Source organism: Micropterus salmoides, unplaced genomic scaffold, assembly GCF_014851395.1.
Source record: "Micropterus salmoides isolate LMB-PRFRI ecotype aquatic unplaced genomic scaffold, ASM1485139v1 Ms_hic_scaffold_10, whole genome shotgun sequence".
Lineage (NCBI taxonomy): Eukaryota > Metazoa > Chordata > Actinopteri > Centrarchiformes > Centrarchidae > Micropterus > Micropterus salmoides.
Window position 1 is genome coordinate 17,518,126 of NW_024040041.1, and position 27,742 is coordinate 17,545,867.

The 27,742-nt window shown below is 42.5% G+C and overlaps 1 protein-coding gene across 1 annotated transcript; it reads left to right on the top strand.

Annotated features, from left to right (window-relative positions):
- The first annotated feature begins 123 nt into the window (after positions 1-123).
- Positions 124-27,685, top strand: grid2ipa (glutamate receptor, ionotropic, delta 2 (Grid2) interacting protein, a). Its single transcript, XM_038699572.1, has 23 exons — positions 124-1,333; positions 2,990-3,243; positions 3,346-3,678; positions 3,767-3,921; positions 12,762-13,037; positions 14,166-14,251; positions 14,459-14,528; positions 15,029-15,325; positions 15,580-15,731; positions 15,968-16,129; positions 16,662-16,768; positions 16,885-17,032; positions 18,166-18,497; positions 19,457-21,862; positions 21,988-22,075; positions 22,533-22,622; positions 23,180-23,376; positions 23,524-23,679; positions 23,941-24,027; positions 24,126-24,255; positions 24,425-24,543; positions 24,677-24,841; positions 26,205-27,685. The coding sequence occupies exons 1-23, from the start codon at positions 1,252-1,254 to the stop codon at positions 26,283-26,285; spliced, it is 5,973 nt and encodes a 1,990-aa protein (XP_038555500.1). The 5' UTR covers positions 124-1,251; the 3' UTR covers positions 26,286-27,685.
- The last annotated feature ends 57 nt before the right edge of the window (positions 27,686-27,742 follow it).

Here is a 27,742-nt window from a genome sequence, read left to right on the forward strand (position 1 = left end):
ATTGATATCCTGTTTTTTTTTTTTTTTTTTTTTTTTTGTCTGAACTAATGAGATTCAGTCATATTTACTGTACATATATTTGTTTTTGAAAAGTGATTTTGATAGTGAGAGGAAACAAATAACATTTACCCTACCCTAACTGAATTGATTTTCAATCTTGCAAATAATCAGCTAAACCTGTCATAGCTTATTGTATGTGGAATGTTTTCTTTCCCATTTAATTATGAGAGTTTACCTTGACTGGTTGATACCTCTTGGTTTGCAAGTCCCCCAAACTTTAGTGAAAAATATCAGCAGATCTCTTGTCTGTGTTGCTATTATAAGATCATGTCATTTTTTTTTTTAATTGTATATCATCCTGTGTAGCAGTCTTCTTTCATTTCTTTTCATTGTTTTTAGTGGTGTCTGGCTGTAGAGTGAATGTCATCTACCATCTCATCATGGGAATACCACCTACTTTGAAACCACACACACCTGCCATGTAAAACACAGCGTCCCCTGTTTTGCCTCCCACTGGGACACGTGCTCTGAGAAACCTTTTTATTAGTATTTGCAGTCCTGTATTAAATTCACCATAGCTGGTTGGCCTAGCTGAAGTACTGCTGTATTTGGTGCGGGTAACCTTGAGCATATCTGTAGGCCACGTCTGTAACTGGTGCTCCAGTACTGAGGTTGACACAGCCGCTATAATCGGAGAAGTGTCCCTGGCTGGTACACCACACAGTTTCTGGGTCAGTCCTCAGCCCTCTGAGAGGGGCCCAATCCACATGAGCAACAGAGGAAGACAGAGAGTGAGGGTGGGAGAGAGAGAGGGAAAGGTATTTATAGAAAAATGGGGCTTCGCAGTACCTTTTCTTGCAAAGAACCATTTCAGGACCAAGTGAGCGTGTCCCAGTTTTCAGATCGTTGCTCAGCCATAGGGTTTGGACTGAGGCTGAGGCTGAGGCTGGACCACCTCACCCAGGATGGAGAGCCTGACTTTCGGACGCTCTCCTCCGGCCTCCCTCTCCTCGCCTGCAGACCGCTGGTTGTCTGATTGAGAACAGGGGGAGGCACTGGTCCAGATAACCTATAGATGTGACCTTTTAGGTACACTTCTTTTCGCCTAGCTGGGTAGAGGCTTTTGGAGGCAGCGAGCTCAGGTGAGGAGCAGCACAAGGGTGTCCGAGGGCACTCTTTGGCTGCATCAACCTCCAGGTCGGGGGTGAAGGGAGGCTGGCTGGAACGTGCCCTGCCGCAAGCCGGGCAAGGATGAGGCGTTTCCTGAGCAGAAAGGGCCGCTTCTCCCTGCGCCAGAGCAAGTCTGGGACCCGGAGTGCCTCCAAAGATTTCTGTAAGTCTGTTTCTCTGAGTCATGGCTTTTACATGATGTTTGTGAAATGCTTCGTCTGCTGGTGTTGAGATAAAGAAGGGAGTGAAAGGATGGCTGAGAGTGTGTATGTGGGTCTCAGGCTGGAGAGAACAGAACAAAGAAGTCTTGACAATCTTGAGTGCTGCTTGTGTTCTGGTGGGGAGAAATAATTATCACCCGCAGCTCCACGTCAGTGATTTCCCAATCTATTTCAGATCAATAATCAGCTGCAGTTTGACGTTTCCTCTCAGCAAGCTGACACCAAGTTGTGTGGCTCTTTGAGTCTTTGGATTTGATATGTTTTATTCACTCAGCCACATCTCAACCTGAATATGTAGGCCTGCGCCTATTTTTTTTTTCTTTTGCATTGAAGCAGATCTGACATTTCTACATTTCTTTGCAAAGTCTTGTACAGACTTATTTTCTCACTTCTTGTACACTTTCTCTTGTTACTTTTCTTACTTCCCGTCTCTAATTTAGTCTTTCTCCGTCTGTCTTACAATTCCTCTGTCTACATCTTTCTGTGCCTGTGATCAATTACAAAAAGGGAGCGGTTTGGTGCCGGTGGTTTGATGGATGGCTGTATGCAACTGTTGATTTTCAGTTTTGTAATGTATTTTGCATAAGTGTGCTCTGTTATAGTTCAGAATGTCATATTTTCCCATCTAATTTTGCACCTTTGTTTCTTCATTATGAGACTATTACATTAAAATCATTGTTGATGGGAGTGGCAGCATCACGTTGACTTGAGGGAAACACTTTTCATCCGATGACTTTCACAGAAATCTGAATCTAAATATAAACAGTAGATTCAGTGAACTCTGGGTCTGCTGTATGTACTGTGAGTAGTCTAGTAATACAAGTGTGAGAAGGGCAAAGGACAACAGAGCAGGGCAAAAAAGATAGGAAAATTTTAATTGCACAAATAAAATTAAACAAAGATATCGGCAAGCACAAATGTTGTGGATTTTTGATTTTGTGATCCAGATAATGAAGCAAGTTTAAGGTGTGAGAGAACCTAAACTGGACTGACCAATCGTTATAACGTCCTACATATAATATATATATTATATCTTTGCCATATGCAGATGGCTGTAGATGAGAGGCGATGAAGTCAAGTGAGTCTTTTGGGACACTTCCTGCTGCAGTAGAATGAGGCCAGTGACCAGGGGAAGGCCAGCAGTTCAACATGAAGGCTGGATACCAGCAGTCAGAAATAACCTTCACTCTATTTATTTCCCCACTTTCTGTCACTCAACAAGAAAAACAAATCTTATCAATCTGAAAAAGCTCTGTGACGTGACTTCTGTGTCTTTATATTTGTGGCTTGGTTAAATGGACCAGTGTACCTGCTGCTGCAGCTAGGCAGCTCCACCACTGAGGTGCCCTATTTAAACCAACGGACCATTTGACCTCCATTTTACAGCTCGTCTGCATGAGCATCTTACACCAGATTACATGCTAAAAACACATGCGTATCCTACAAGCAACAAAAGATTTCACCTTCCAGTTAAAAACACTCCAAGCCAACACACCTTTCTGGCTGCCCCTTCACAATAACTTCCACTACCAAGTAACGTGTTAATTATGTATTTGAGCAGCTCTGCATTTTTCAAGTGTCATCTTCTGTCCCTTCAGACCTGGGCCTCCCAGCCACCAATCAGAACTGGCCTGAGGCGTTTGGCTTCCGACTCGGTGGCACTGGGCCCAGCTACATCCTGTCCGTGGTGGAGGGCAGCAGTGCCTACCTAGCTGGCCTGCAGCCTGGGGACCAGGTGGTGGATATCGAGGGCCAGGATGTGACCAACCTCAGCACACCGGCATTGATCGCTCTGGCTCAGACCCTCAAGACGGTGCCACCCAGCATCGGAGTGGTGTCACGCATTGAACAGGTCAGCTGACATTTTCTGTTTTTAATAGAGAAACGCTAAAAACACATGACATTCAGCTCTGCAGTGGTGAAAACTACACTGAGGTGTATTTCCCCTTGTCAGATTGACATCACTCCCGGCCCAGATGGTCGTTTTGGATTCACTATCGTTGGAGACTGTCCTCTGATGGTGGAGGACTGCATGCCCAACGGCCCCGCCGGTCGCAGTGGCCTCAAGGTCGGGGACTACGTCATGGAGGTGAACGGCATCCCAGTGAAGCACCATGAAACAGCAGCAGCCATGATCAAAGCAGCACAGGGTCGGCCTCTGCGTCTGGGCGTGCTCAGTATGGCCCGGCGGCCCAAGCGACTGAGCAGCAGCATGAGGGTGTTGTCGCAGAGTGGAGACAGCGTCAGGGAGAGTCGCGCCCACAAGGCCATGGAGTTCAATAAGAAGGTGGGTGTTTCTCAAAGTTTTCTGTATTTATATCTCCAACGTAATTTTGTACTCAAAGTTCATGTTCGTGCATTTATTTATCCGTCAGGTGGAGGAAGTGCTAGGAGAGGAGCCAGACGTGAAGGAACAGCTGTTTGAGGTGCTCAAGCAGTTTGCTGCTGAGAGGGATGTTGAGAGTCTGGCTGAGGCCCTGCCCGACATCTTGATCACAGAGGAGCATCAACAGCTGATTGACAGCGTCAGGTAGCCAAACAGTTGCTACAGATATGCACTCAGGGACCTATACATGTTGCGTGTGTGTCTTGTGGAGAGCCCCCATGACCAACCAGTTTTTAAGTCCTTCTAATGTAGTGATTAAAGATGCCTTGTCAGATACAAGGGAACTATTTATACCTCCCCTCCACCTCTAAAACAGATTTCGTCTGCAATACTTCAATAAAAATATGGGGAGATTCACTGTGTGACAAAGTTCTACTGCATTGGAGGTTTCACCACTGGTTTCAGTATCTGTCACTGCCACGTTAATGTTTTTAGCCAGCAGTGCTGTTTCCAGTCTAAACTCTCGAACAGTATATGTGCTTAGTGAATTCATTTTAGTCCCTTCACGCATGGCTGGGAAGTAACTAAGATGTTTATTTCTAGGGGAAGTTACTGTCTAATGACCAAACAACTGAAGCTCTTCTTAGATTTGTCAGTTGTACCAACAGTGTACAATTATATTTAGTGGGGAAATTAATATTAAACAAAGCTAAATGAAATCTTCATGCAGATAAGGCCCTGGCTGTATCGCACATTTCAAAAACATTTTTTCATAATACTTTTTGAGAACACTTGTAAAAGTGCACTAGGTAGAAGTTATTGTCTATTGTGTCTTACACACAGCCTTACACAACAATGAGGGGCACAGTTAGGGAGCAAAAACTTAATTGCCCCATGAAATCAATATTTCAGAAAGTCCCCCTCAGCATTTTTCTGTGAATTGTGGGAGAGATGCACATAATAATAACTTTGAACGCACTTCAGCACTGAATGCTGCCCTTGGGTACTTGAAAGTCACTTTGTTCTGTTTCTCCCCTCTCCGTTACATTACACAAGGGTATGGTTAGAAATTCACTGTCGAATATTGCATTTCTTCCCCCTCAGCACTGATCAGAAAATCAAAACCCAAAACACAATAGTACGTACCTCTGCACACACAAATCCCTCCCTTCTGTCTTTTCCTCTCACTTGCTCTCACTTTGACTTTCTCTCTGTTGGTCTCATTCTTTCCCATTCCTCCCTTTCCCTTTCAGCTGTGATACACTCTTTGATACACAAACCAATTTTTTTTTTCGTGGATCACATCACTGGATGCTCTTTATTCCCTCCTCTGCATACAGCACTTAGCTGCTACAGCCAGTTTGCTGCTGGTGGTCGAGATATGCACACGTATGAAAACAGAACAACATGCAGATGCTTAGGCTGCATGCCCACAGCAACGTTTCTCGTGCACACATGCACACAGTCCTTGCTTTTGAAGTTCAATGCTGGAAGAAATAATGAACTGCTGCCTCAGGTGAGTACTGAAAAAACTATTTGGCGTTGTACACTTGAAGATTTTGTGACAGCATGTAACTGGCCATCAAGTTTGGTGTCAAAGCGTTCTCTGGTGTCTGTCATACGTGGCCATTTATGATTGGTCATAAAGTAAGCTGTAGTGCAGTTAATGCATTCTATGTTAGCAGTCTCGTAACAATCAATTTAGTGTTCTGTGGTTAATTTTTGAAGAGTAATCCGTTCTTCTTCCAGCTGGAAAACAAAGCTGTTATCCAGCCATCTCAGTTTCCTCCGACACAGCTGTCTGTATCACAGCTTTGATAGCACATTTCCTTCCTTAGAAAGCTGGCTGTAAAAATGCTTTGTAATGTTTATTTTGCACAGACGTCCTATTAATTATGCATTAGCTGGATCCATTGAGGACTGAGAAGTGTTTTAGCTGTTTTCTTTGTCTTTAGGCAGCGAGAAAAGTATAGTAAGAGCCCAGTAAAAGGCTCAATCTCTCTTTAAATACACCCACTAATTCCATCCTGGTGTGTTTAGTTTAGGTGCACTGTGACCTTGACGGGCTTTGATATGCAAATTTATTTTGTGCAACAACTCGTCTTTTTATGGCAATTAGGCTGCGCAGATCTTACAGGGTGTTTGCAAACCCTGGAAATGGCTAAACATATTCTTTATATTCCTGCTTTGGAATAGCTCTTGATGTTTACAGCAGAATCTGGTCATGTTTCTGTGGAAGGAGCCTTAGGGAGTTTTGCTTCCAGGTTGTCCATAAGCCATGCCTCAGGGTGGTGTTGGTGTTAATGGCTGCTTCTGACAATGAGATGTCTCAGGCGTTCTGGAGAAAACATGTAACGTGGAAGTTCTTGGAGAAATGTGTTGCTGATAAAAAATTTTAATAGGCATGTTTCAAGACTGCTTCTCTTAGTTTTTGCCTTGCTTGGGGCACGGCTGTAGGGATGGGCATTGTCAGTCGGTCCACCACTTTGGTCCAGACTGACTTATCTCAACAACTGCTTGATGGATTGGCACATAATTTGGCACAGTTATCCATGGTTCCCAGAAGGTGGATCCTACTAAATTTGGTGATCCCATCACATTTCCTCTGGCGCCACCATGAGGTTCACAGTGAAATGGTTTGAGTGAAATGCCAAGAAAACTAAAACATATATTGCCTGAAATTTGGTACAGAAATTCATACCCACCTCAAGATGAATTGTCATTGCTAAGGTGATCTCTTAACTTTTGCCAGAACGATAAACAGGTAAAAAAAAAAGAAGCAATTGTCCAATGTGGCTTAATACTCAATACTTAATACTTATACTCAGCCTCAGCTGTACTTTGTGTTTAGTACTAATTAGCAAATGAACATGGTGAACATTAAACCTGCCGCACGTTGGCGTCATCACTGTGAACATGTTGCTTAGCTAGCATAAACATGTAGTTCTGTAGTTCAAGGCACAGCTATGTGGACGCACAGCCTCACAGAGCCTCAAACATGACCCCAGACTCTTAGTCTTGCTGAATTTAAGATACAGTGTGAGAGCTAGTGTGAATATGTCGATACTGATTGTCTGTTTTCTCTGTTTTCTATATTCCAATTTGCTGTTTGCCCTACATCTCTCATTCACAGTGATCTGAACAGTTGCACGTCTAAACCTCCAGCAAAAATACCAGCCACTTACTGAAAGATACAAATAGACAACATACGGCATCATACGAGAGACTGTTAGTCATGAGCTGGGCGCCAGTGTTGTCATTTGAGGTGTGGAGAATCAATGTGTCTGACACTGAAAGTGAATCCCTTTCTTTTTATTCATTCTGTCTCCTCCCCCTATTTCTGTCTCCCAATCTGTCAGTTTCTCCCCCTCTACCTCAATCACTGTCACTTCCTGTGACAATCACTCAGTGACACGCTCTCACTCAACCCCACCTCAGTCCAATAGTTAGATGTTGTGTATCAGGGGATATTAGGTGTGCTTAGCAGCTTGTGAAGTTCTTTCTTCTGTATGCCTTGTAAAACTTGACCAGCTGGGCCACGCTCCGCTCAGTCTGCCTCTGTCCCCCCCGCCGATTTGCCTCGCCCTCCCACAGGATGTGTTCTATTTTTAAGCAGCCTACTTCTTTTAATACATTCCCTCTTAGGTTTCTGACGCACTTGCCAATGTTGATTCTTGAACGGCTCTAAAGCCCAGGGGTTAGCGAGTGGTTGAACACTTGAAAGTTATGCAGCTAGTAAGATTTGGTATCTGGAGTGTCACCTATTAGTGAACCTATTAGCTCTTTTGTTCATGCTGTTCTGTGGTGTTATGGTAATTGAATGTAATTATAGTGAACTGAAGGCCTTTGTCTGATACAGTTTCTGTATATAGACTTCAAAGATATGAATTAATTAGACATGCATTCACATTAGGACTAGGGATGCAGTGTTTTCTTTTATTTATAGAGTGTCTGTCTTTGGCAAATGTTTTATGAATCAGTCAAGTTGTTTTTGGGGGGTGGAAATGTTTGGAGACATTTGGAAAGATGTTGTAAGAGTTATGGATTCTGCAAGTGAGCTCGTGTAGCACAGACATGACTGTCAAAACTTTTGTACTTTCACTAATGCACATTATTGGTTCTTGCACACACACACACACAGACACACAGTCATTGTGCTGACCTGCCTATGAAATTCCACTGGGGCTCTCCTCTCTTCTCCACTTCTCTCCCTCCTCACTTACTCCTCTGTTCATTCTTTCCTTCATCCTCCACTGAGGGAAGAGAAGATTAGTCACTGACTCCCTCTTACTGCCGAATGATGGACGACTCAGTGACGGGGATTATCCTTTTACTGTGACCAAGAAGACGCTACCCTGTTGTGATCCTTGACCCTGACATCTTTGGAGGAAGAAGGGGACAAAAGATGGGAGCAAACGAAGAGCGCTGCCCCAGACTTGAAGTTGGAGAACAGCTGATGATGCTGCCTGAGGAAGTCTTGGAGGTGTGGAGGGATGTGAACCACAGCCACTCTTACAGTTTTCTTCCTCCCTCTCCCTCATTCTCTCTCTTTCTTCATCTGGATGCTTTCCGAGCCTACAGCAAGCGCTTTTGAGATCCAAGACACCTTCCCCCTTTTTCTCATCTGTCTTTTCTTCACTCTTTTGTCCGTAGAGTTTGTTTGTTTAAATTAGATGGGGACTCACTGGAGGAGAGGCATTTGCATTGCATAACTGAGCTCAGGCGCTTCCTCAAAGCCCCAAAGAGCCATGGGAAGGGATAGGAGCCTTTCCAGACACTTTCGGTATGGCACTTTTCCTTTGATCTCAGCAATGTTCACTGTGCTCTGTGCTGTTTGTGCTGACTTGTACTGAAGTTGCTGAGGTACTGTTGTGCTGCTCTGTGTGTTTGTTGTCAAAGTTTGTATTGATGACTGTTATACACTTTTTGTCAACATGTAAAAATATCGAAATCTGTGTTGTACCTGAATTTGACTCCAGCTTGGGAAACGTGATGTGCAAATTGCTCTGCTCTATTGATAATTATTTATTGTTGTATTCTTGGTTCTGAGTCTTTTTAATTCCACTCTGTATCTCAAGCTATGCTTTGTGTTTGCGAATTCATAACTGCCCAGCTGTCGAATCGGCTGATCAGAAGTGGGTCTGAAAAATAATTGTTCTTGCAATGAGTTTTCCAGCTGATTGCAATTGTCATTCATCCCTCTGTGCGCCGTGTCCTTGATCCACCCCTCCCTCGGACCTATTTATAGATTCCTCTCGGCCTCCTTATAATTGAGGGCATCCCAAGGCCTACATCCAACTTCAGTGGAGGGAAGCTGTGAAGTTTCTGCTCAGTTGTTTTGGCCAGATTTGACAACTGAAATATCGTAGAGATCGTAACATGACAGAAGAGGTGTTGAAGGTGATAAAGTTAATCAGTAGTTGATAGAATGTAATAGAGCCAGGAGCTGTCATAAATACACACAATAAATGGCCCCATTCTGTTTAGTTTTCCCTATCCGCCGTTTGTCCAAGCAGCCAAGGTGATGTATGAGTGTTGTTTGGGAAAGTTCTGTGGCCTAGATAGCCTGTGAGCGCAGACTAGCCCGCTTTATTCCTAATAGTTACATGACCCTGGCCTAGAAAGAGCTCCAGTTCTCTACTTTCCAGCTCTGTCATATCTTCCTGCTTCATATCTATCTCTTTGACTTTTTCTGCCGTTCTTCATATCAAGTCATCACTTCTGACAGTCTGTGTTTCACCAAACCCTGTCACTCACTGCCTTTCTATGGGCTACATTTACTGAGTAGATGAATAGTTTTCTATAATTTGATGTCCTTGTGTTATGTCTCTAACTAGATTTGTTGTAGTTCTCCTCTGGTGTCAGCCTGGTGTCGCGGATGAGCACATTGTAGCCCTTAGGGGAAGTGTTGACTTTTTGCTACATGAACACACTGTGCACTTAATCACTGTCACCTACATACACTACTTCCCTTGGATTTTGTTTATATGCATGTCTCCATAGTAAGCAGATGAAATAATATCTATGGAAGTGATTATCCTTTAAATGATGCCAACACTGAGGGTTGTGCACAGATGTGCATTTTCCCAACAAACTCTCACACATGCATTTGTACATACTTGATTAGACCGATGTGACACATTTTCTAACAGTCTCTGCGGCTTGGGCAAGGCTGGACTCCTAACTTCATCTACAGTTTTAAGAGATAATGCATCAAGATGATCCTTAATTTTTTGTTTTTCTCCCTGGCATTAAATGCTATCATTGAGGTTATGTTGTAAAACCACTGGCACCTCCACTTGTATATGTCCACAATAGGCTGTAAGTGCACGGGACTAAGGTCATCCAAGGCCAGAGAGGTATATGATTGTTTATCATGATTATAATTGTAATAAATAATAATGTCTATATGATGGGTGTGACTTTTACATAGAGGTGAAATTAAAGGGGGAACCATGATTGATCCCTGTAGAACACCATATAATGATAATAATCATTAACTGTTTTTGACACACATAGATTGTTAGAGAAACAATATAACATACTGCCAGAGAGTCCCAGTCACTGCTCAGTCTTTCAAATAAAATTATGTGACTGACAGTTTTGAAAGCAGTGATGAGATAAAGGAACACAAAATGATGCACAAATCTTTTCTGAGTCTAATTTGGGCTGTTTTTGCTATGGTAAGGGATTGCAAGCAGGTCTCGATTTAGGGCTGCAGTTACTCAGAATCATCCAGGTTGTGCTTCTTTAAAATAGGCTTGATTACATTTTTAACATACTGTAACTGATTGCACCGTTTGGCCTTTTTCTGTGATTTGGCAGGTTGTAAGATTGTAGTTGCTTATGACACAAGCAGTGCTTTCACAAATGGGTTAATTTATCAGAAACATGCGACACTCTCTCTCACACACAGAGTGAATCAGCAGTTAATTCAGGGTTCCTATTGTGTTACTGTAATGTGTGTGTGTGTGTGTGTGTATCACTCCACAGGGTGGCTGCCCAGGAGATATTGTACAGGACAAACTGTACTGTTGCTGCTGCAGCTATTTGACTTCATATTTGGGGCAATTACACTTGCGTGTTTCAGCCACAATAATTGGACACAAGACTCTGCCTTGTGAAATTGATACTCCTTTGTATGATCAAATACAGCTGGTGGTGACTGCATTTAATTAATTAGCTTTATGTATGATGTGCACAGGATGTTAGGTGGGAGTGGTTTAACATTTCTGTTAGTGAAATTTACATAAAAAAACCTGGACACTTTAGTGAGTCAGAATTTAGGAAAGAAATATACAGAGGGGAAATATCTGTTAGCTTCCTTCAACTTGATTGTAAGATATTGGTACGGAGGCAGCTCAGCTTATGCGTCACTCTTAATTCAAACCCAATACTTGCTGTACGATTTTGGAAAATACCAAATAGAGAATCATCTAATCCTTGACTCCTAACAATGTTCCCAAATGTACCTGCAAAGGGATTGCAACAGCTTTGAAACCCAAACTGCGCTCCTGAGCCTTATCATCAACCGTAGCATCTGAGTAAGGAGTTGTGCTGTGTATCTGGATTCACGTTGGAGCTGGTGCACTCTGAAAAACCAGAGCTCTCTTTTCTCCTCTGCACAGTGTAAGTACCCTAGAGATTCATGATGAAGACAGAGTGATACAGAGGGGACTTGTGTTGAGGATGGAGGCAGCATCGTTTTGTAGGCGGCATGGGGAGGAAGATCTGCAAAAGAGAAAAGGGGCATATGAGGTGTGTGTACATGGGTGCGAGATGGAGGTTTGCTTATGTATGTATGTGCAAAACCACAGACCAAAGAGAAAGGAAAAAGGGAGAAGATGTCCTATATTTCTTTTTTTTTAAAAAACAGTTATTGGCAATGTTTCTTCCATTTCTGGGTCATTTCTGTTTTTTTGTTACACATTTTTCTTGTTCTTACAGATAATTGGCCAAATATAAACTACAGGCAGCAGTCAGCACAGCTACAAGGCAGTTTAATGGGAGTAGACATCTCAAGCAGTCTAAAACATCAGTGGTAAATGTCAAGTTTGAGTGTTAGTGAAAAAAAGCTGCATTCTTTAGTTTTGTGCTGATGTTGAACAGGGAGAGTCTGTCAAGAAGAGGCAGCGATACCAGTTTTTACAGACCGCTTGTGCATCTGGAATGTAAGCTTTCTTTGGTAAGTTTGTTGCAGAATTTGAACAAGCAGTTATAGCGTATTGTGCTCTCTCTCCAATCCAAAAGACCCTTCCTTTTCATCTACATGTCAGGGGTAAAACAGACTGTAGGAAAGTGGGTACACCATGCCTACAAAACCACCCCTTTACACAAACTGAATATCACAAACGGATATCTGAGAGGATCTGAGGGTGGGTTTTTTTAAGAAGAAAAATGCATTGGGAGTTGATTATGGGAGGAGAAAATAACACTAGTAGGGAGGAGTTGAACGCTTTCTCCCAGAGGTGGCTCTGGCTCTGCGCTTCCTCCATTTTTCACATATTAGCTGTGAGTTGTCACTGATGCTGAACACTCTTACCTGCAGCTGCTTCTGTGACAGGACCACACAAACAAAGCTCCTTTCTTATCACTTTCATTCTCTCTCACACACATGCAGACGCTCACATAGCACACAAACTATTGTTCAACCAATCCCTTCTACCTGCCTCGGCCCTCCCATGAGACGATGTGGACTGAACTATTTTTGAACCAATTAAGTGGCTCCTGCAGCTGGAACAATACATTATCAGAACAAGATTAACTCTGTTTTTTTTGGATAGTTTGGACGATGGATGATTTGACAGATCAGGATAAATAATTTTGGATTTTTGTGGGGCTGAAATGCTTGTTTCATGTGATTTTCAGTAAAGCCATTCAGTATTTGTGATATTGCTCTCATGCAGAAATGTAGAGACGGTCTTTTCAGTCACAGCACACATGAAAAGCTGAACTGGATGCCTACTTTGCCTCTTCACCTCTGCTTTCCACCAGTGTTTTCCTTGTCAGTCTGAGATTGTGTCTGATCCCACAATGTTTGCCAGGATCTTCATTCCCAAGAAGCACCGGGAGCGTTTTGACGAGGTGGTCTCCCAAAGTCTGATGAGCCGGCTGAAAGGGCGGAGCTTCAGTGACCCTAGCCGTAACCACCTTCGCCGCAGCCGGAGTGAGGATCACCCCGAACGCCTTCTGGTCTCCACCCGTGCCAGTTCGGTGCCACGCACCCACGCAGAGGAAGGCGTGGTCCCCCCTGCCCGCGGCATGCGCAAGACCACCTCACTCATAGCTGGGCACTCCAGTGGCTCCACCACCAACTGCAGGTGTGTATCAAGTGTCATGGGGTGGTATCACAGATTTTATTTGACAGGAGGTTTCTTTGCTCATCCTGGCTTTTTAGTTCCAGAGAGGTTTGGCCATTTATCAGCAGGAGTCAAATCTTTTATTTCCCCTCAGTGACACCAGTGCATGCAGCAATTTTTAGCTTTCAAAGAAAACCCATTTTCTAAAATAATATCTTCTTTCTCCTTATGTATGATCAAATTTATAACCACTCCACATGAAAAATGCTTTGACAAGTGTTCCGGTGTAAGCATGGAATTCATATGAATTAAGATGAGGGGGAGTTGAGAGGAAAATAGACCCTTCAGTGGGTAAACCAATGAGAATGTCAAATCTAGTCATGCCTGTTCTCTTGCTCTCATCATCTGTTGTGATGTTGTTTGATGTCGTGTCTGCATGAACTGATGACAGTTTGTTCTCCGCTTGGATAACAAAATCCTGAACATGTTTATCAGGATTAAAAGATATTTATAAAAAACATAGAAACAACATGATTTCATACATCCCATTATCATCTCTTGAAAGTGTAGGAATAAAGTTCCTCAAGTAACTGCTGATCTCTTCTATGGTGCTGGCTTATGAGGATATTATACTGCTCCCTTGGGATACACTGTCCATATTTAAGTAGGGTTGTTCATGCAGGATGTGAATTTAAATTAGTCTGAATATGAAAATCTGCAGGAGGTCCACAGTTGGATTAAATTTCTTTCAGCCAAGGAACTTAAATTGAATTGCATTATATATCTGATTGTATATACGTTTTTGAACAGATATCTGCCACAGCACTGTATTCAATGAGCTATAGTAATTAATGATCTAACACCCTTATTTAAGAACAGTTTGTATCCACTATGCTATATATATTTACTCTAACAGTGTTCCTGTGGCAAACCATGCATTATTTAATTTAGGTAATTTAAGTAGAAAATTTTAAATGTTACTTTAATTATACATTAACCACTCAAAATGAGCAATTACTTGAGATATAGCTATATAATTTAATTTAATTTTTTCTAATTTAATTTAATATCTACTTTTCTTATTCTTCATAAGGCTTCTAGTCATTCCTCAGTTCTGCTATTAATCAAAGCTCAAATTTGTCCCATTAGGACAGTGAGAGTTTGTAAGGGCAACATGAGTTTTGGCTTCACTCTTAGAGGACATGCTCCAGTTTGGATTGACTCTGTCATCCCCGGTAAGTTAAACATGTATGTGTACTTATGTATGTGTGTGTGTGTGTGTGTGTGTGTGTGTGTGTGTGTGTGTGTAAATGATCAAGCTGTTGTTATATATGAACAGTGTACATTTAACAGAGCAATAGGACCTTAAGCCTCCAAACTCTACTACTGTATTGTACTGTTTAGTGAGGAAATGATCAAATCAGACTTTTTTTCTTCTGCAGGAAGCCCAGCAGACAAGGCAGGTCTAAAACCAGGAGATCGCATCCTGTTTCTCAATGGACTGGACATGAGGTTGAGCTTTCACCCGCATTAACTTTACAAATTCTTTGCAAATTAGTGCCCAAGCTGTACATAAAACCATGCAGTTTTAATCTAAATCTAATTCAATAGAACATTATTGAATTTACATTAACATGGTAGTACAGTTCCCATTTTGAAGATGTTTTATTGTTTGCAGAGCTGACAGAGTTGTTAAAGGGAGTGGAAATCTTGTTTTCAGATGGCTTTGTTATAAAACAACAGTTTTTTGAAAGTAGCTCAAGTAAAAAGACAAACAATGATAAAGAAGCTCCCCAGAGGAATGTAACAATATCTTTAAACTCCAGTATATGTAATGCCCTCTGCAGAATACAGAAAGTGTTTTATAAGTTGTTTGTTTTTCAGTGAAATTAATACTACATAGTAGAAATTATTTTCTAAAAAATAATTTGCAAAGGGTATCACAGTGTGTGTGTGTGTGTGTGTGTGTGTGCATGCATGTGTCTCCAAGCCTTCCTTGTGTCTTCCTGTAGAACCTCCTCCCATGAGAAGGTGGTGTCCATGCTCCAGGGCAGTGGTGCCATGCCCACTCTGGTAGTGGAGGATGGTCCGCCCACTTTCACCCTGGCAGAGCAGGACCTTGCTGGGGGCGGCGTTCCCACAGAATGTGCCCGCTCGCCTGTGCTCAGCTCCCTGCAGTGGGTGGCAGAGATTCTGCCCCCCAGTATTCGGGTTCACGGCCGCACCTTCGGCCAGCAGCTGGAGCACCTGCTGACCATCCAGGAGAGGTACACCATCTGCAAGGCTCTGGAGAACTTCTTCCAGCACAGGTGAGCAGAAGAGAAGGGGGATTGGGATGAAATAGAGGGAGTGGGAGGACGGCATTGAAGGACAAATCTATTGCGAAGAATAACTGTTTATATTTTGTACTGTTGAGGCTGTTATGTGCATTTATACTAAACCATAATTGGCATGTAACGTTGCAGTTAATTGTGCAGGTATAAATCCGTTAAAATCAGTGTCACACCTTTGACTGGACAGCCGGGCGATCTCTGTCACCTTGCCTGTGTTTTCATGGCGACAGGAATGTTGACACTCTGATCGTGGATGTGTTCCCGGTGCTGGATACTCCAGCCAAACAGGTGATCTGGCAATTTGTTTACCAGCTGCTGACATATGAGGAGCAGGAACACTGCCAGAGCAAGATCTCACGCTTTCTCGGATTCAAAGCGCCAGGTGTGTGCACAGATTTGTCCTTTTTTAATTATTTTGGTGTATGTGCCTTTTGAGGTCTATATGTGTATGACTGAAAAGGGGTTTGTGTGTGTGAGATGGACTCATTGGAGATGGGGTCACTGGGGGATCCCTTAATCAATTCACTCGTTCAGTAAAGTGCAATCAACTCAGGTGCTGCAGCCCTTCATCGACCTTTGCCTCTTCCTCTGCATTGCCGATATGTGTGTGTGTTCCAGTTCCACCACCACCACCACCTCCTCCCCCTCCTCCGGAGCCTGAGGTTGCCCCCGAGCCCCATCGACGTAGCAGCTCCATGAGGGTGACAGGGACCACGTACAGGAGCAGTGTGAGGGGACGTAGCTCTGATGACCTGGTCATTGGCACACACTTGGGCATGGGTACAGAACTTCATTATCTTCATTATCATCAGTAGCAACATTAACACCACCATGACACCCTTGATTCTTATCACCATCATTACTAATGTTATTTTCAGCATTCACATTATCCTCATTGTGATCATAAACACAATGCTGTTAAATCCTAGTTAGATTTCTTTGGAAACGCTTAGGATCTGTTTGCTTTTATTTCCAGCTTTCAGCTTCTTTTATATGACCAGTTTAAGTTATACTAGTTCAGTTCATACTGTACATTTTCTTCAAGATTGTATATACTAATGCCAGACACCTCCATTACTGGCACAAAGATAGCCTAATCTCTGCTAACTGGAGCTAATTGTCTTTAAAAATCGGCCCAAGCCCATGTCCTAAAAACTTGTACCTTAACTTGTACCTTGTAACTTAAACCAAATGTGGCCACCATATGTTGACCAGAGCTGGCTCCATTTTAGTCGTCGAATGCGCTGACACTCAAACACTTGAGTAACTCGGCTACCTGGTTTCACTCATACTAATGGGTGTATTGTCACAGGCCTCCGTTCAGAGCCGGTGCTGGAGACAGGGATGAGGTTGGCACCAGGGGAGAGACAGTCAGGAGACGGTACTTCCCTTCCTGAGACTCCCAACAATCTTACCAATGTACGTACCGAGGCTCACACTCATGGAAAAAGGCGCAATAAATTTCAACGTAGGATTCATCGTCATTCGGGCAAGAGGTCTTACTCTGGTTTCTTTGTACGTTTCCACTATACAAGCTGTCAGCAGTGTACGCTGAACTGGAGAACATGTATTCATCCAAGAGGTCCAAGTCACTGAAGAGTCGTCCTCCTCCTGCCCCTGAGAGTTTGCTGGATCTGGAGCCTCCCTCACGCACAGCCTCCCCTACAATACATGCTAACACAGGTAGCTCAAAGTATACATTTACACTAAACTCATAACAGCTGGAATTACATTTAATTAATATACTGTATAAAATAACTACCTCGTGTGTATCTACTTCACTATCTACTGTGTGCGTGAATGTGTCTGTGGAAGACAGGGAGGATAATAACATGTTTCAAAAGTACTGCAGTGCAAGGATGATAAATCCCAAGGTAGCCAACCCATTTCTGACTCAACTGAATATCTTTGACAGGATTATTGTGATTTCATGCTGCACATAAATATTCAGCATAGCAGAGAACAACCCACTGCTTTCAATCTGGTTTTCAGCCTGGCTGTTATAATTAGTTTTAGTTTAAGCTCTTAGATTAGGACCTGTGTAGGAAGGTTCCGAGCTGGCAGCACAAATGGGCACACTGACACCTTGATAAAGAGCATTATATATTTTTAAACAATCTTTAACTTGATTTGGTCTGGCCATGGCTATCCCACCCTACATAGGGATGCAGAGTGCATTCGCGAGGGTAAGAGAAAAACATCCTCACGTTCAGTCCACATCAGGCATTGCCAGGCTCTCAGGCTGTGGGCATGTTACGTGGAAGTTAGTCTAATGTAGTCCAAAAACACTGAACCTCATAAGGAGGATGTGGAGATGGTGGAAGTGGAACTAGAAAACACACAATTAAAGACCCCTTCAATCTAAAATGTGTTTTCTGCAATGGTTAGTTCATCTGGGAGACATGTCCCGATTGCCTTTAGTTTCTCCAAAGGCAGAACTTTTCACATTTTTCCATTGTAGATGGAACGACTCTTCTTACGCACAACTACAATTTGTTACAATTACTTTATGAAATATTGTTCAATATTGCCACTGTTATTTGAGATTGAGTGATGTGGTGAGGGATTGAGGGAAAGTGTGTAGATATTTTCAGTGGGTCATTAAAGACATTGTTTATGAACAGTTTGTAAAGAGCAGAGTACTTCTGGGATGGACTTTAAATGTGGATGAGAAGACGTGACCACACTTTACTGAATTAATCAACTAGTCTTTATATTTGTTCCTATTCAAACCTCTCGCCAGTTGAGACACATCAACTAACATGATGCTTCAGAGATTTACCCGTCATTATATAATTGTCTCTATTCCTACTCAGGTAGCCGTAAAGGCCCCCACCCGCCTACATCCTGGCCGGAGCCTCTCCCCAGTCCCCCTGCAGCCCAGTTCTATCCATCAGGGCTGACGAGCCAGACCAGTGGGGAGTCCAACCCCTACATCAGCCTGGACAGCCCCCCTCCATCACCTCCAGAGCCCCCTGACTACCCATCTAGTCCCCCCACCCACCGCAGCACCAAGCGGCGTTACACCTTCTCCAAACCACCACGCTCAGAAGACACAGATCGCTTTCTGGATGCACTGAGTGAGCAGCTGGGACAGAGGGTAGCCATCGTTGATGACTTCCTGACTCCGGAGAATGACTACGAGGAGGTAAAGTCACAGCAGCAGCGAACCAGGAATGCATATGTCGGAATTAGCATTCAGTTATCATGTACATATAATCAGAATAATCTGCACCATAGCGATTATTTATTGCTACTCAGTAGCAAAAGAAAACAAGACTGTAGAAGAGTTTAGCTTCAGATAGTCTGTTAAAATGAGACATTCTGTTTTGTGTAGAAAGGAAAAAGTATAAATATCCTGGAAGCCTATGGGGTCATGTATCAGTTAATAATAATATTTGGAAATGTGTTTTTTTTTTATCAGGGTAAATGGTATCTTAACTTTTTGCAAACATTACTGAAAAAAAACAAAAAAAACATCCACTACCCAGAAGGCTCTATTTACATACAAAACTCAAAAGTCACAAGTTAGTGCTCATTGTATTGTTTCTTGTTTCTCTTATCATTCTGACCTCAAAGAGTCATTAAAAACACAATATGTGATGGAAATGTGAACAAAAGAGCAGCCACAGCATTAACATTTAAACACACCATTAAAACCTGCTGTCTGTCGCATTAATACAACAACTGAATTAAACAAAATGTTTTAAAAAGTGATTTGCCAAAAGACGGCTGGCTCACTACTTTTGATGTGATGAGCCTTTATAGAGTAGAACGGGATGTGGACAGAACATAAACAAGCTGTCATTAAACCTGCACAATAAGTAAGTAATACTGGATTTCACATTTTAACCATGTTGTACAGCTTTTGCATTTTGAAAAGAAATATAGACAGCAGATCCTGTTGAACCTGCCCAATTTCAGTTGACACCCATATGTTATATTAAGGGTGAACATTTGTGTTAGAATAACAATAAAAAATCTCCTGTTGTAGCTAATAAAAACACATTTTGATCATCTCATTTAGCTTGACAAGTGTACCAAAAGAATACCAAAAGTTCCACTTTGACATTAAAGGGCTAATGAAGTGTAATTGGTTAAAACCAGGATGTTGTGCAGATGGGCTTCCCAGATGAGGAGGATGAGGATAATGAAGAGGAATTGGGGGTGGACGAAGATGAAAATGGAGGATTTGTAGCCCCAGAGCTCAGCAGCCCGAGTGATGTTCAAAGCAGCAGTGGAGAAGAGAATGCATCCTCCCTCACCTACTCTTCATCCTCTGACCACATCCCTCCTCCACCAATGACGCCTCCGCCACCCCCACCTGTTCAGTTTAATGACCCGCCTCCTCCCCCTCCGGCACCTGCGCAGGCTCCGTCTCAGCACCAACAACAGCAACAGCAGCAACATCTTAGCTACACCCCTGAACACTCCCCGAGAGCATATGTGCCCATCCGCCGGAAATCTGGCCCACCTCCCCCACCTCCGCCCCGCAGTAATCCACCACCTAAACGCCACTCCTTACATAAAGTGCTGCCCACAAGAGAGGACTTACAGGTTCATGCTACCATACAAGAGTTAAAAGCCTTCCAAGAGCAACAAGCCTACCAGGAAAGACAAGCCTATGAGGAGCAACAAGCATATAAAGAGAGGCAGGCGTTTGAGGAGCAAAAAGCCTATGAAGAACAACAACTGTTTCAAGAGCAGCGGGCTTACCAGGAACAGCAGGCCTATCAGGAGAAAATTTTCAAAGAGAGACAGGCGTATGAAGAGCAGAAGGTGTATGAGGAGCAAAAAGCTTTCGAAGAGCAACAAATGTACCAAGAGCAACAATCCTACCAAGAAAGACAAGCATATGAACAGCGCCAAGCCTACCAGGAACAAAAAGCGTACGAACAGCGTCAAGCCTACAAGGAGCAAAAGGCATTTGAGGAGCTTCAAGCCTACCAGGAGAAAAAAGCTTATGAAGAGCGTAAAGCTTACGAGGAGCAAAAAGCATATGAGGAGCGTCAAGCCTACGAGGAGCAACAAGCATATCAAGAGCAACAGATGCAACAGATTTACCAGAGCCACCACTCAATGCCTAACCAGCCAACACAGCAGAAATCCCACTCACCACTGCCTCTCCAACAGCTCCATCAGTCCTTACCCCCACTCCCCTCTCCAGACTCCCACCACCCTAACCATCCTCTGTATATGATGCGCCAAGCACAGCAGCAACAGGCCCACCAGAGTCATCACCACCGACGTCAGTCCCGTTCAGCCCCGTCTCCACACCAGCCGTCACCCCAACCAACAGCTCACTCCAGCCAACAAGGTCAGTATGCTGAGGGCATCTACCAAAGCCACCAGAGCATGAGACCCCAGCCCCACCATTCTTCTGCTGAGATGCTCCACCAGATGCACCAAGCCCCAGCACATCATTCCTCTGCTGAAGTGCTCCATCAGTTGCAACAGTCCCAGGCCCACCACTCATCTGCAGAGATGCTCCAGCAGATGCAACAAGCCCATGCCAACTACTCTTCATCAGAAATGCTCAACCAAATGCACAAAACCAAGGCCCATCATTCTTCAACAGAGGTTCTGCAACAAGCTCACCAGATGCAGCAAATGCAGCCCCAGTACTCTTCAACCGAACTTCTCCATCAAGCTCACCAGATGCATCGGGGGCAAGCGCACCATTCATCCACTGAGCTGCTCCAGCAGATGCACAAACCCCAGGCCCACCACTCCTCTACAGAGCTGCTCCATCAAGCCCATCAGATGCACCAAACTAAACCCCATCACTCCTCCACAGAGCTTCTGCATCAAGCCCAGCAAGAGCCTGCCTCTCTCCCAGTTCAGCTAAACCGGGACTCCCATCAGAGCCGGAGAAGTCTTAAAGGTCATCATCAGACCCAAGCGTCACCACAAGGGAGACACCCAGAGCAGCCCATCCACCAAACACATCACCCACAGCCCACGAAGCCCTCTCCTCAAAGACCCCACTCTATCCAGCAGACCCACCACCACTCCAGCACACCTCAGATCCACCACATCCACCATATGACCCCACAGCCCCCTCCACAGGACTACCAACACCAGATTCATGTCATCCACCCTCCCCAGCAGCCCCACAGGCCTCAGCCCCTTCTCTCTACCTTTCAGCCGCTCCAACCGCACCAGCCCACTCTCTCCACTTTCCAGCCTCTGCCCCAACACCACCAAGGCCAGTCCTCCACCCAGGCCACCCGTCCACAGTCCCAGCCCTCACATCACCTGCTGCAGTCGCCACACCAGACCCAAACTCAGTCCCACCATAAGCAATCCCATGGCCAGCCCCAGTCCCTCCCCCACTCCCTATCTGACCCCTCAGAGCACCTGGAGCCCCCTCCGCCTCCACCCCTGCCCCCACCCTGCTCCCCTCCACCTTTGCCCAGGCCTTCGCTCCACAGGATGGACTCCAACCATATGAGTGTGAAGAGGTTGCGCTGGGAGCAGGTGGAAAACTCAGAGGGGACTATCTGGGGACAGGTGAGCTTTGTGGGGTTTTGACAAGGGGGGCTTAGGCCTCTTATAACACAATTGAGATTTCAAATTCTGTGTTTTCTAATTAAAGTTGTAATTCACATAGCACCATGTTTGCATGTCTTTGGTAGCTGGGGGCAAATTCTGACTATGACAAACTGCATGACATGGTGAAATATCTGGATCTGGAGCTGCACTTTGGGACACAGAAGAGCTCCAGTGAGTACAAGTGGCTGTAAGCATATATGCAGTGCTTTAAATGGAAGCACGGCTAAATATCATAAGCTAATATGTAAAGTGTAAATGAATTAATCAGCAAGCCCCATTCATGTGCACAGGATATGGCAAATAATTTAATCAGAGGTGAGTTTGACAGAATGACACGTGTCATTATTTCTTAGCGCGTCATAATCCAGGTTCATGGATCGCTGCATCCTTTGAATGTTATTTAGCCACTGAATCCGCAGAACTGTATTTCCACCTGATCTATAAAAAATAACTCAAACATGATTCCCAGGTCTTTTTTGAAAATTACTTCTAGCATTTCCCATATTTTGGACTGTAATTGTGGGATCTAGGTTTATTCTGCAGTTGCACTCCTTAAAATTTGCTCATTATAAACCAGCCTAAAAGTTGATCTCTCTGGGCATTTTACTAATACTGGTCTCATTTTTAGTGCTTGCTCCAGAGCCCTCCACCCAGCCAGAAACCTTCAAGAAGAAAGATGTGATCGAAATTCTGTCCCATAAGAAGGCCTACAATGCCTGTAAGTATAAAATGGCATATTATTCTATTATTTATTTCCATTTTAAAAACTTAATTTGTGCCGACAATGATGCTTACTCTTTTGCCTTAGTAGCCCATATTTATGGGTTCATTTATGGTTCATCCATTCATCCATCCATCCATCCATCGTCAACCGCTTTATCCTGTGTACAGGGTCGCGGGATTTATGGTTATGACATTAGCCTCCTTTAAAAAAAACCACTAAATCGTGGTTAATTCAGGAACAATACTGCTCTCATATTTAGTCTTTAGACGTTACCCAATCTGTATATATTTTATCCTTTTTTATTTTCTTCCATTTTACTTCATTTTTATTTATTTATTTTTTTGTTTTGTTAAACTGTATTTTTTAATCAAAAAGCCCTACTAGGGACAAGTGTCGTGAATTAGCTTTAGCTAAAAACACTATGATAGACACATCAGATGTCTGTCAAAGTTTATCTATGTTTTTGTATCTGTCCCTATATAAATAAACTTAAAAATAATAATAATTAGGAATTTATATGCTCTTCCTTTTCTCTTCCTTTTAACCTCTAGCCATCCTGATAGCTCACCTGAAGCTGTCACCTGGGGAGCTGCGTCAGGTGCTGATGAACATGACCACTGATAGGCTGGAGCCAGCCCACATCAAACAGCTGCTGCTGTATGCCCCCGATGCAGAGGAGGTCAAAAAATACGAAGAATACAGACAGGACCCCAGCAAACTCAGTGAGCCAGACCAGTTTGTGTTGCAGGTACAGTCCTTGCAGGGTGTCGACGGAGGAGTTTGGCTTTGTTGCTTACACCAGTGGTTGTGTGCATCAACTTGAGTCTGTGTCTGTATCACTGCCCATGTGTTTATTATCATCACTCATTTGCTTGTCATGTGTGTTCACCATCAGATGTTATCAGTACCAGAATACAAGACCCGTCTCCAGAGCCTCCTCTTCAAGTGTTCTCTACAGGAGAAGACGGAGGAGTTGAGGGGAGCGTACGACTGTCTCTACAAGGCTTCGTTGGAGCTGAAGACAAGCAAGAAGTTGGCTAAGATACTAGAGGTGGTCTACTGTTCATTTCTTTCACAAATGTGTATTTCTTATTCTGCAACAACCTCCCACCTTCACCGTGGGAGATGGGGTTGCTTATCAGATGTGACAAATAGTAAAATATGTTCACAGAAGTATGTTCAGTTTTTTCCTTGAACTGGAGCTAGACATACAGTATTACTCCATTTTTAAAGAACAACCAAGTTATCCATGAGTATATACGAGAGATACAGTTAGTTACAGTTATCCGTGCTGCGTTCTCTTTTTCTTTAGTTTGTGTTGGCGATGGGGAACTACTTGAATAACAGCCAGCCTAAAACCAACAAGACTACAGGCTTTAAGATCAACTTCCTTACAGAGGTACATCATACACTAATGCTTGTGCTTTTCAAAGCAGTCTGTTTTCTTTCTCATTTTCTTTCCTTATACAGTTAATAACCACATTGTGTCCTCCGCAGTTGAGCACAACTAAAACAGTGGATGGAAAGTCGACATTTCTACATATTCTGGTCAAGTCATTATGTCAGCACTTTCCGGATGTGTTGGACTTTGCCAAAGATTTAACCATGGTTCCTCTTGCAGCCAAAGGTAGATACATTTTCCTTTGACCTCCACTCCATAGCTTGAGAACATTTAAAAATATCCCGAGCACTTCATCAAGATTTATTTGTTTGTTTTTCCATGTTTGTCACTGATTTTAAGTGTACTTTCCTTCTTCTATTTCCCTGCTTCACACCCAACACCCACACATCTATAGTAAACCAGAGGACTATCACATCAGATCTGAATGACCTTCATACAACCATCCAGGACATTCGCTCAGCCTGTCAGAAGATGCCTGCGACTGCTGAGGACCGTTTTGCTGTCGTCATGAGTGTATCCTTCACAAAGCTGCCAACTAGAGGCGTAGAGCGCTGAGATATGTAGGCTAAAGATAACAGAAAAAAAAACACTAATAAAGTAGAACAGAAGATGAAAATGTTGTTCCCCTTCACTTCAGTATGTGTAGAACTTCCTGGAAAACAGTCATCCAGCAGTCCAGTCTCTGGAGTCCTTACAACAGAGAGCTATGGAAGAATTCAGCAAAACTGCCTCCTACTTTGGAGAAGATGGCAAAGCCACCAACACCGAGGCCTTCTTTGGTATCTTTTCTGAGTTCATGAACAAGTTTGAGGTGAGCAAGATTCAGGCATTCGTTTCCTCCACCTCTACAGTGTGACAGTCAAAACTATATTATGCACGTTCTCCTCTTTAGTTCCTTCTCAGCCATCCCCCAAACTATTTAACATACTGTTTTGAAAAACCTTAATTTTTCTTCAAAGAGTTGCTAATGAGTAAGTTTAAATGGTTACAGAAAAACACCCGCACTCTGTCAGATGATTACCTCATTACTTCCTAGAGTTTCTACTCTGCCAGTGTTTTGTTTTTAGAAAGGCCCATGCAGTGTGTTAAGTAATGAGCACAGCTTGCAATTCATCAACGATGGTGAGAGAAAGTCTGCTACTAATAATGATCTACTTACAGTAGCAGGATCATTATGTTGGCACTGAGTATTCAGTCCGGTGTTGCAGCCTGACGGGCCCTTATGTCTGAATATTTTTCACAGGAAGCCATATCATGAATAAAAATATTCAAAAACAAGTTTGAATGTGGTCATTAGAATTTATTTATTCAGCAGCTCAGCAGTAAGATTTACGGAATTCACATTCAGTTTTCATGTACTCACATGTAATTGTTTTCTATGAATGGACTGAAATTCAAACGACAACAGTATTCTCCTTGAAATCTGTTGTAATTATTATACATTTCTATGAGTCATTTTACTGCCACTTTTAAAATTTAATATTTTATATTTATGCATTCATAAAATACCGTAAATTTTAGGGCTCAAATCCTTATTTATAAACACTGATTAAATGACATAAAATATAAATACCCAAAAGATAAGAAAAAACACAAAAAAATAAATAATATATTCTTTGTGCTCATGCAGTCAGTTGCAGATGCTCCTGCTTGTACTTGTACTTGTACTGTGTATTTTTCTAACTTTTTAGCTTTCTTTCATTAACTCCTCCCTCAGAGTGTCAGTCACTCTTATTCATTAAACTGGACCTTGGAATGTTTCTCAGTACTTGATTAATGTGAAATATTCTGGTTTATTCTGTCCCAACACTGCAATTTTTAAGGATTTAAATCAATTCCAGTGCTCAACATTATCAGTATTTATTATTACCACCACTAACTATTCATTACACTTCTGTCACATACTGTAATATGCTGTACATAATTCCACGCACTTCTGATTTTATTTTCTATGCCTGAATTTCCAATTTTCTATTTATATTACTATTATTTCTATTTCTTTAATGCCTTGTTACATGAGCTACTGGAATGAAACAAATTTCCCCTCGGGAATCAATAAAGTATTTCTGATGAGTATGCACACAACATAACTGTACATTCCATACACGCTATTAAAAACCATAGTAATAAAACATTCATATGAGCTTACAAACCCTGTTGCTTCTTCACCACAGAGAGCGCTCAGTGAATGGCAAGCTGCAGAAAACCTCAAGAGCCCCAGAAGTCCACGAATGGCCTCCCCACTGGCCTGGTAACACACACACACACACACACACACACACACACACACACACACACAAAACAAGATTTTATGAATAAATGTGTTTTTGGTAAACTTAAGGGAGAGAGAAACTTTTGCATCAAAGATGGACAAGTTAGCTTTATACCAGTGGTATAGTATAAACTGTATATCCTTTCAAAACAAAACAGAGTTCCTGTTGAAGTCTAAAACTTAAATGGCTACTACATAGAAAAGAACTTTGTTTGGCCGTCAAGGTATCTCTATTATATGAAAGATAGTTACTCAGTAACGTCCGTGTAAGTTTTCTTTCTCTCAGCCAGAGTTCAGGTCACCTCTGTACGTGTGGTATTACTGTTCTCCAGTCAAATCTTTGTTATATATACATGAATAAGACATAGACTTACAAAAATAAATCTGATCCTGAAATAGATATTTAATTAAAAAGACATTCACATTCATTCGGTGGTTTGAAAGAAACTGCAAAAGCACTTTTCCTGTTAGTTTACATTTTCTGTACATTTTCTGTTTTTGGAAGCTGCCCACCACACTGAATGTAATATAAGTTCTGTAGCTTATTTCCTCAAGTAAATACTCATTGAAATCAGCCGTCATGATGACTTATCATTTACTGCATTGTGCCCCACTGTCAGCGGATTTTCCACATTCCTTCCATGTCCATAATAGCCATATAATTTCTTTTTTTTCTAAATGGTATCATTCTTGTTTGATACTTCTAATAACTTGTATATATGAGACAATGTCAGTGGGAAGTTGGCACTTACTACTTGTTTTTATAAAAGACAATTTTAACTGTTCCAAGGACAATTTTTAACCCATGAACAAAGTAATTTAAGGGAATAGAAGTGGGATTGCAGAGGGCAGTGTGCAATATGTGAATGTTTAGCTGTGTTTCAGCGTTGGATCTTTAAACTGTAACAGAGATATATTGTGTTTGTACTCATGAGACAATACGCCATAATATGCTGTATGAAGCCCTATAATGTGTTGCCCAAATATTTATTTTATGGATGTGTCAAATGGACTGACCATAAAGTTGTACCACTGAGAGGACAGCAATGTCATTAAGTTTCGTGTAGCAGATGCAGCATTTTACATGCTTTCCAAACAATTAATACTGCAGCATATGAGCTTCTGATGTGCCAATGCTCTGTAAAACATAAAGCTTAATCTTTAAGTGGTGTTCTTAAATGGTAAGGCAAATTACTATAAGAATAATGTGTGCAGCTAGCAAAAACATTGTTTTCTAATGGTTTAAGTTGTTTTTCTCTGCTTGAATTACAGAATGTAAACCTCTAAAGCTCTGCTGTCTATTTAAGGCCTATAAAGTATTAAGTCTGTATTTTGTAATGTTGTACTAACAATGGTGAAGACTATAAAGAGTGGTATATGATATATTTTTGCCTGGATGTCTGTTTTTAAGACTTCTAATGTAAAAACGCTCTGTCATGG

Excerpts from the sequence above, each read along its gene's own strand:
- grid2ipa (XM_038699572.1), top strand. The coding sequence starts at position 1,252 with ATGAGGCGTTTCCTGAGCAGAAAGGGCCGCTTCTCCCTGCGCCAGAGC. Across the intron at positions 16,130-16,661 it reads TGGCACACACTTGGGCATGG|GCCTCCGTTCAGAGCCGGTG; the intron begins GTACAGAACTTC and ends GTATTGTCACAG. Across the intron at positions 24,842-26,204 it reads AGTTCATGAACAAGTTTGAG|AGAGCGCTCAGTGAATGGCA; the intron begins GTGAGCAAGATT and ends TCTTCACCACAG.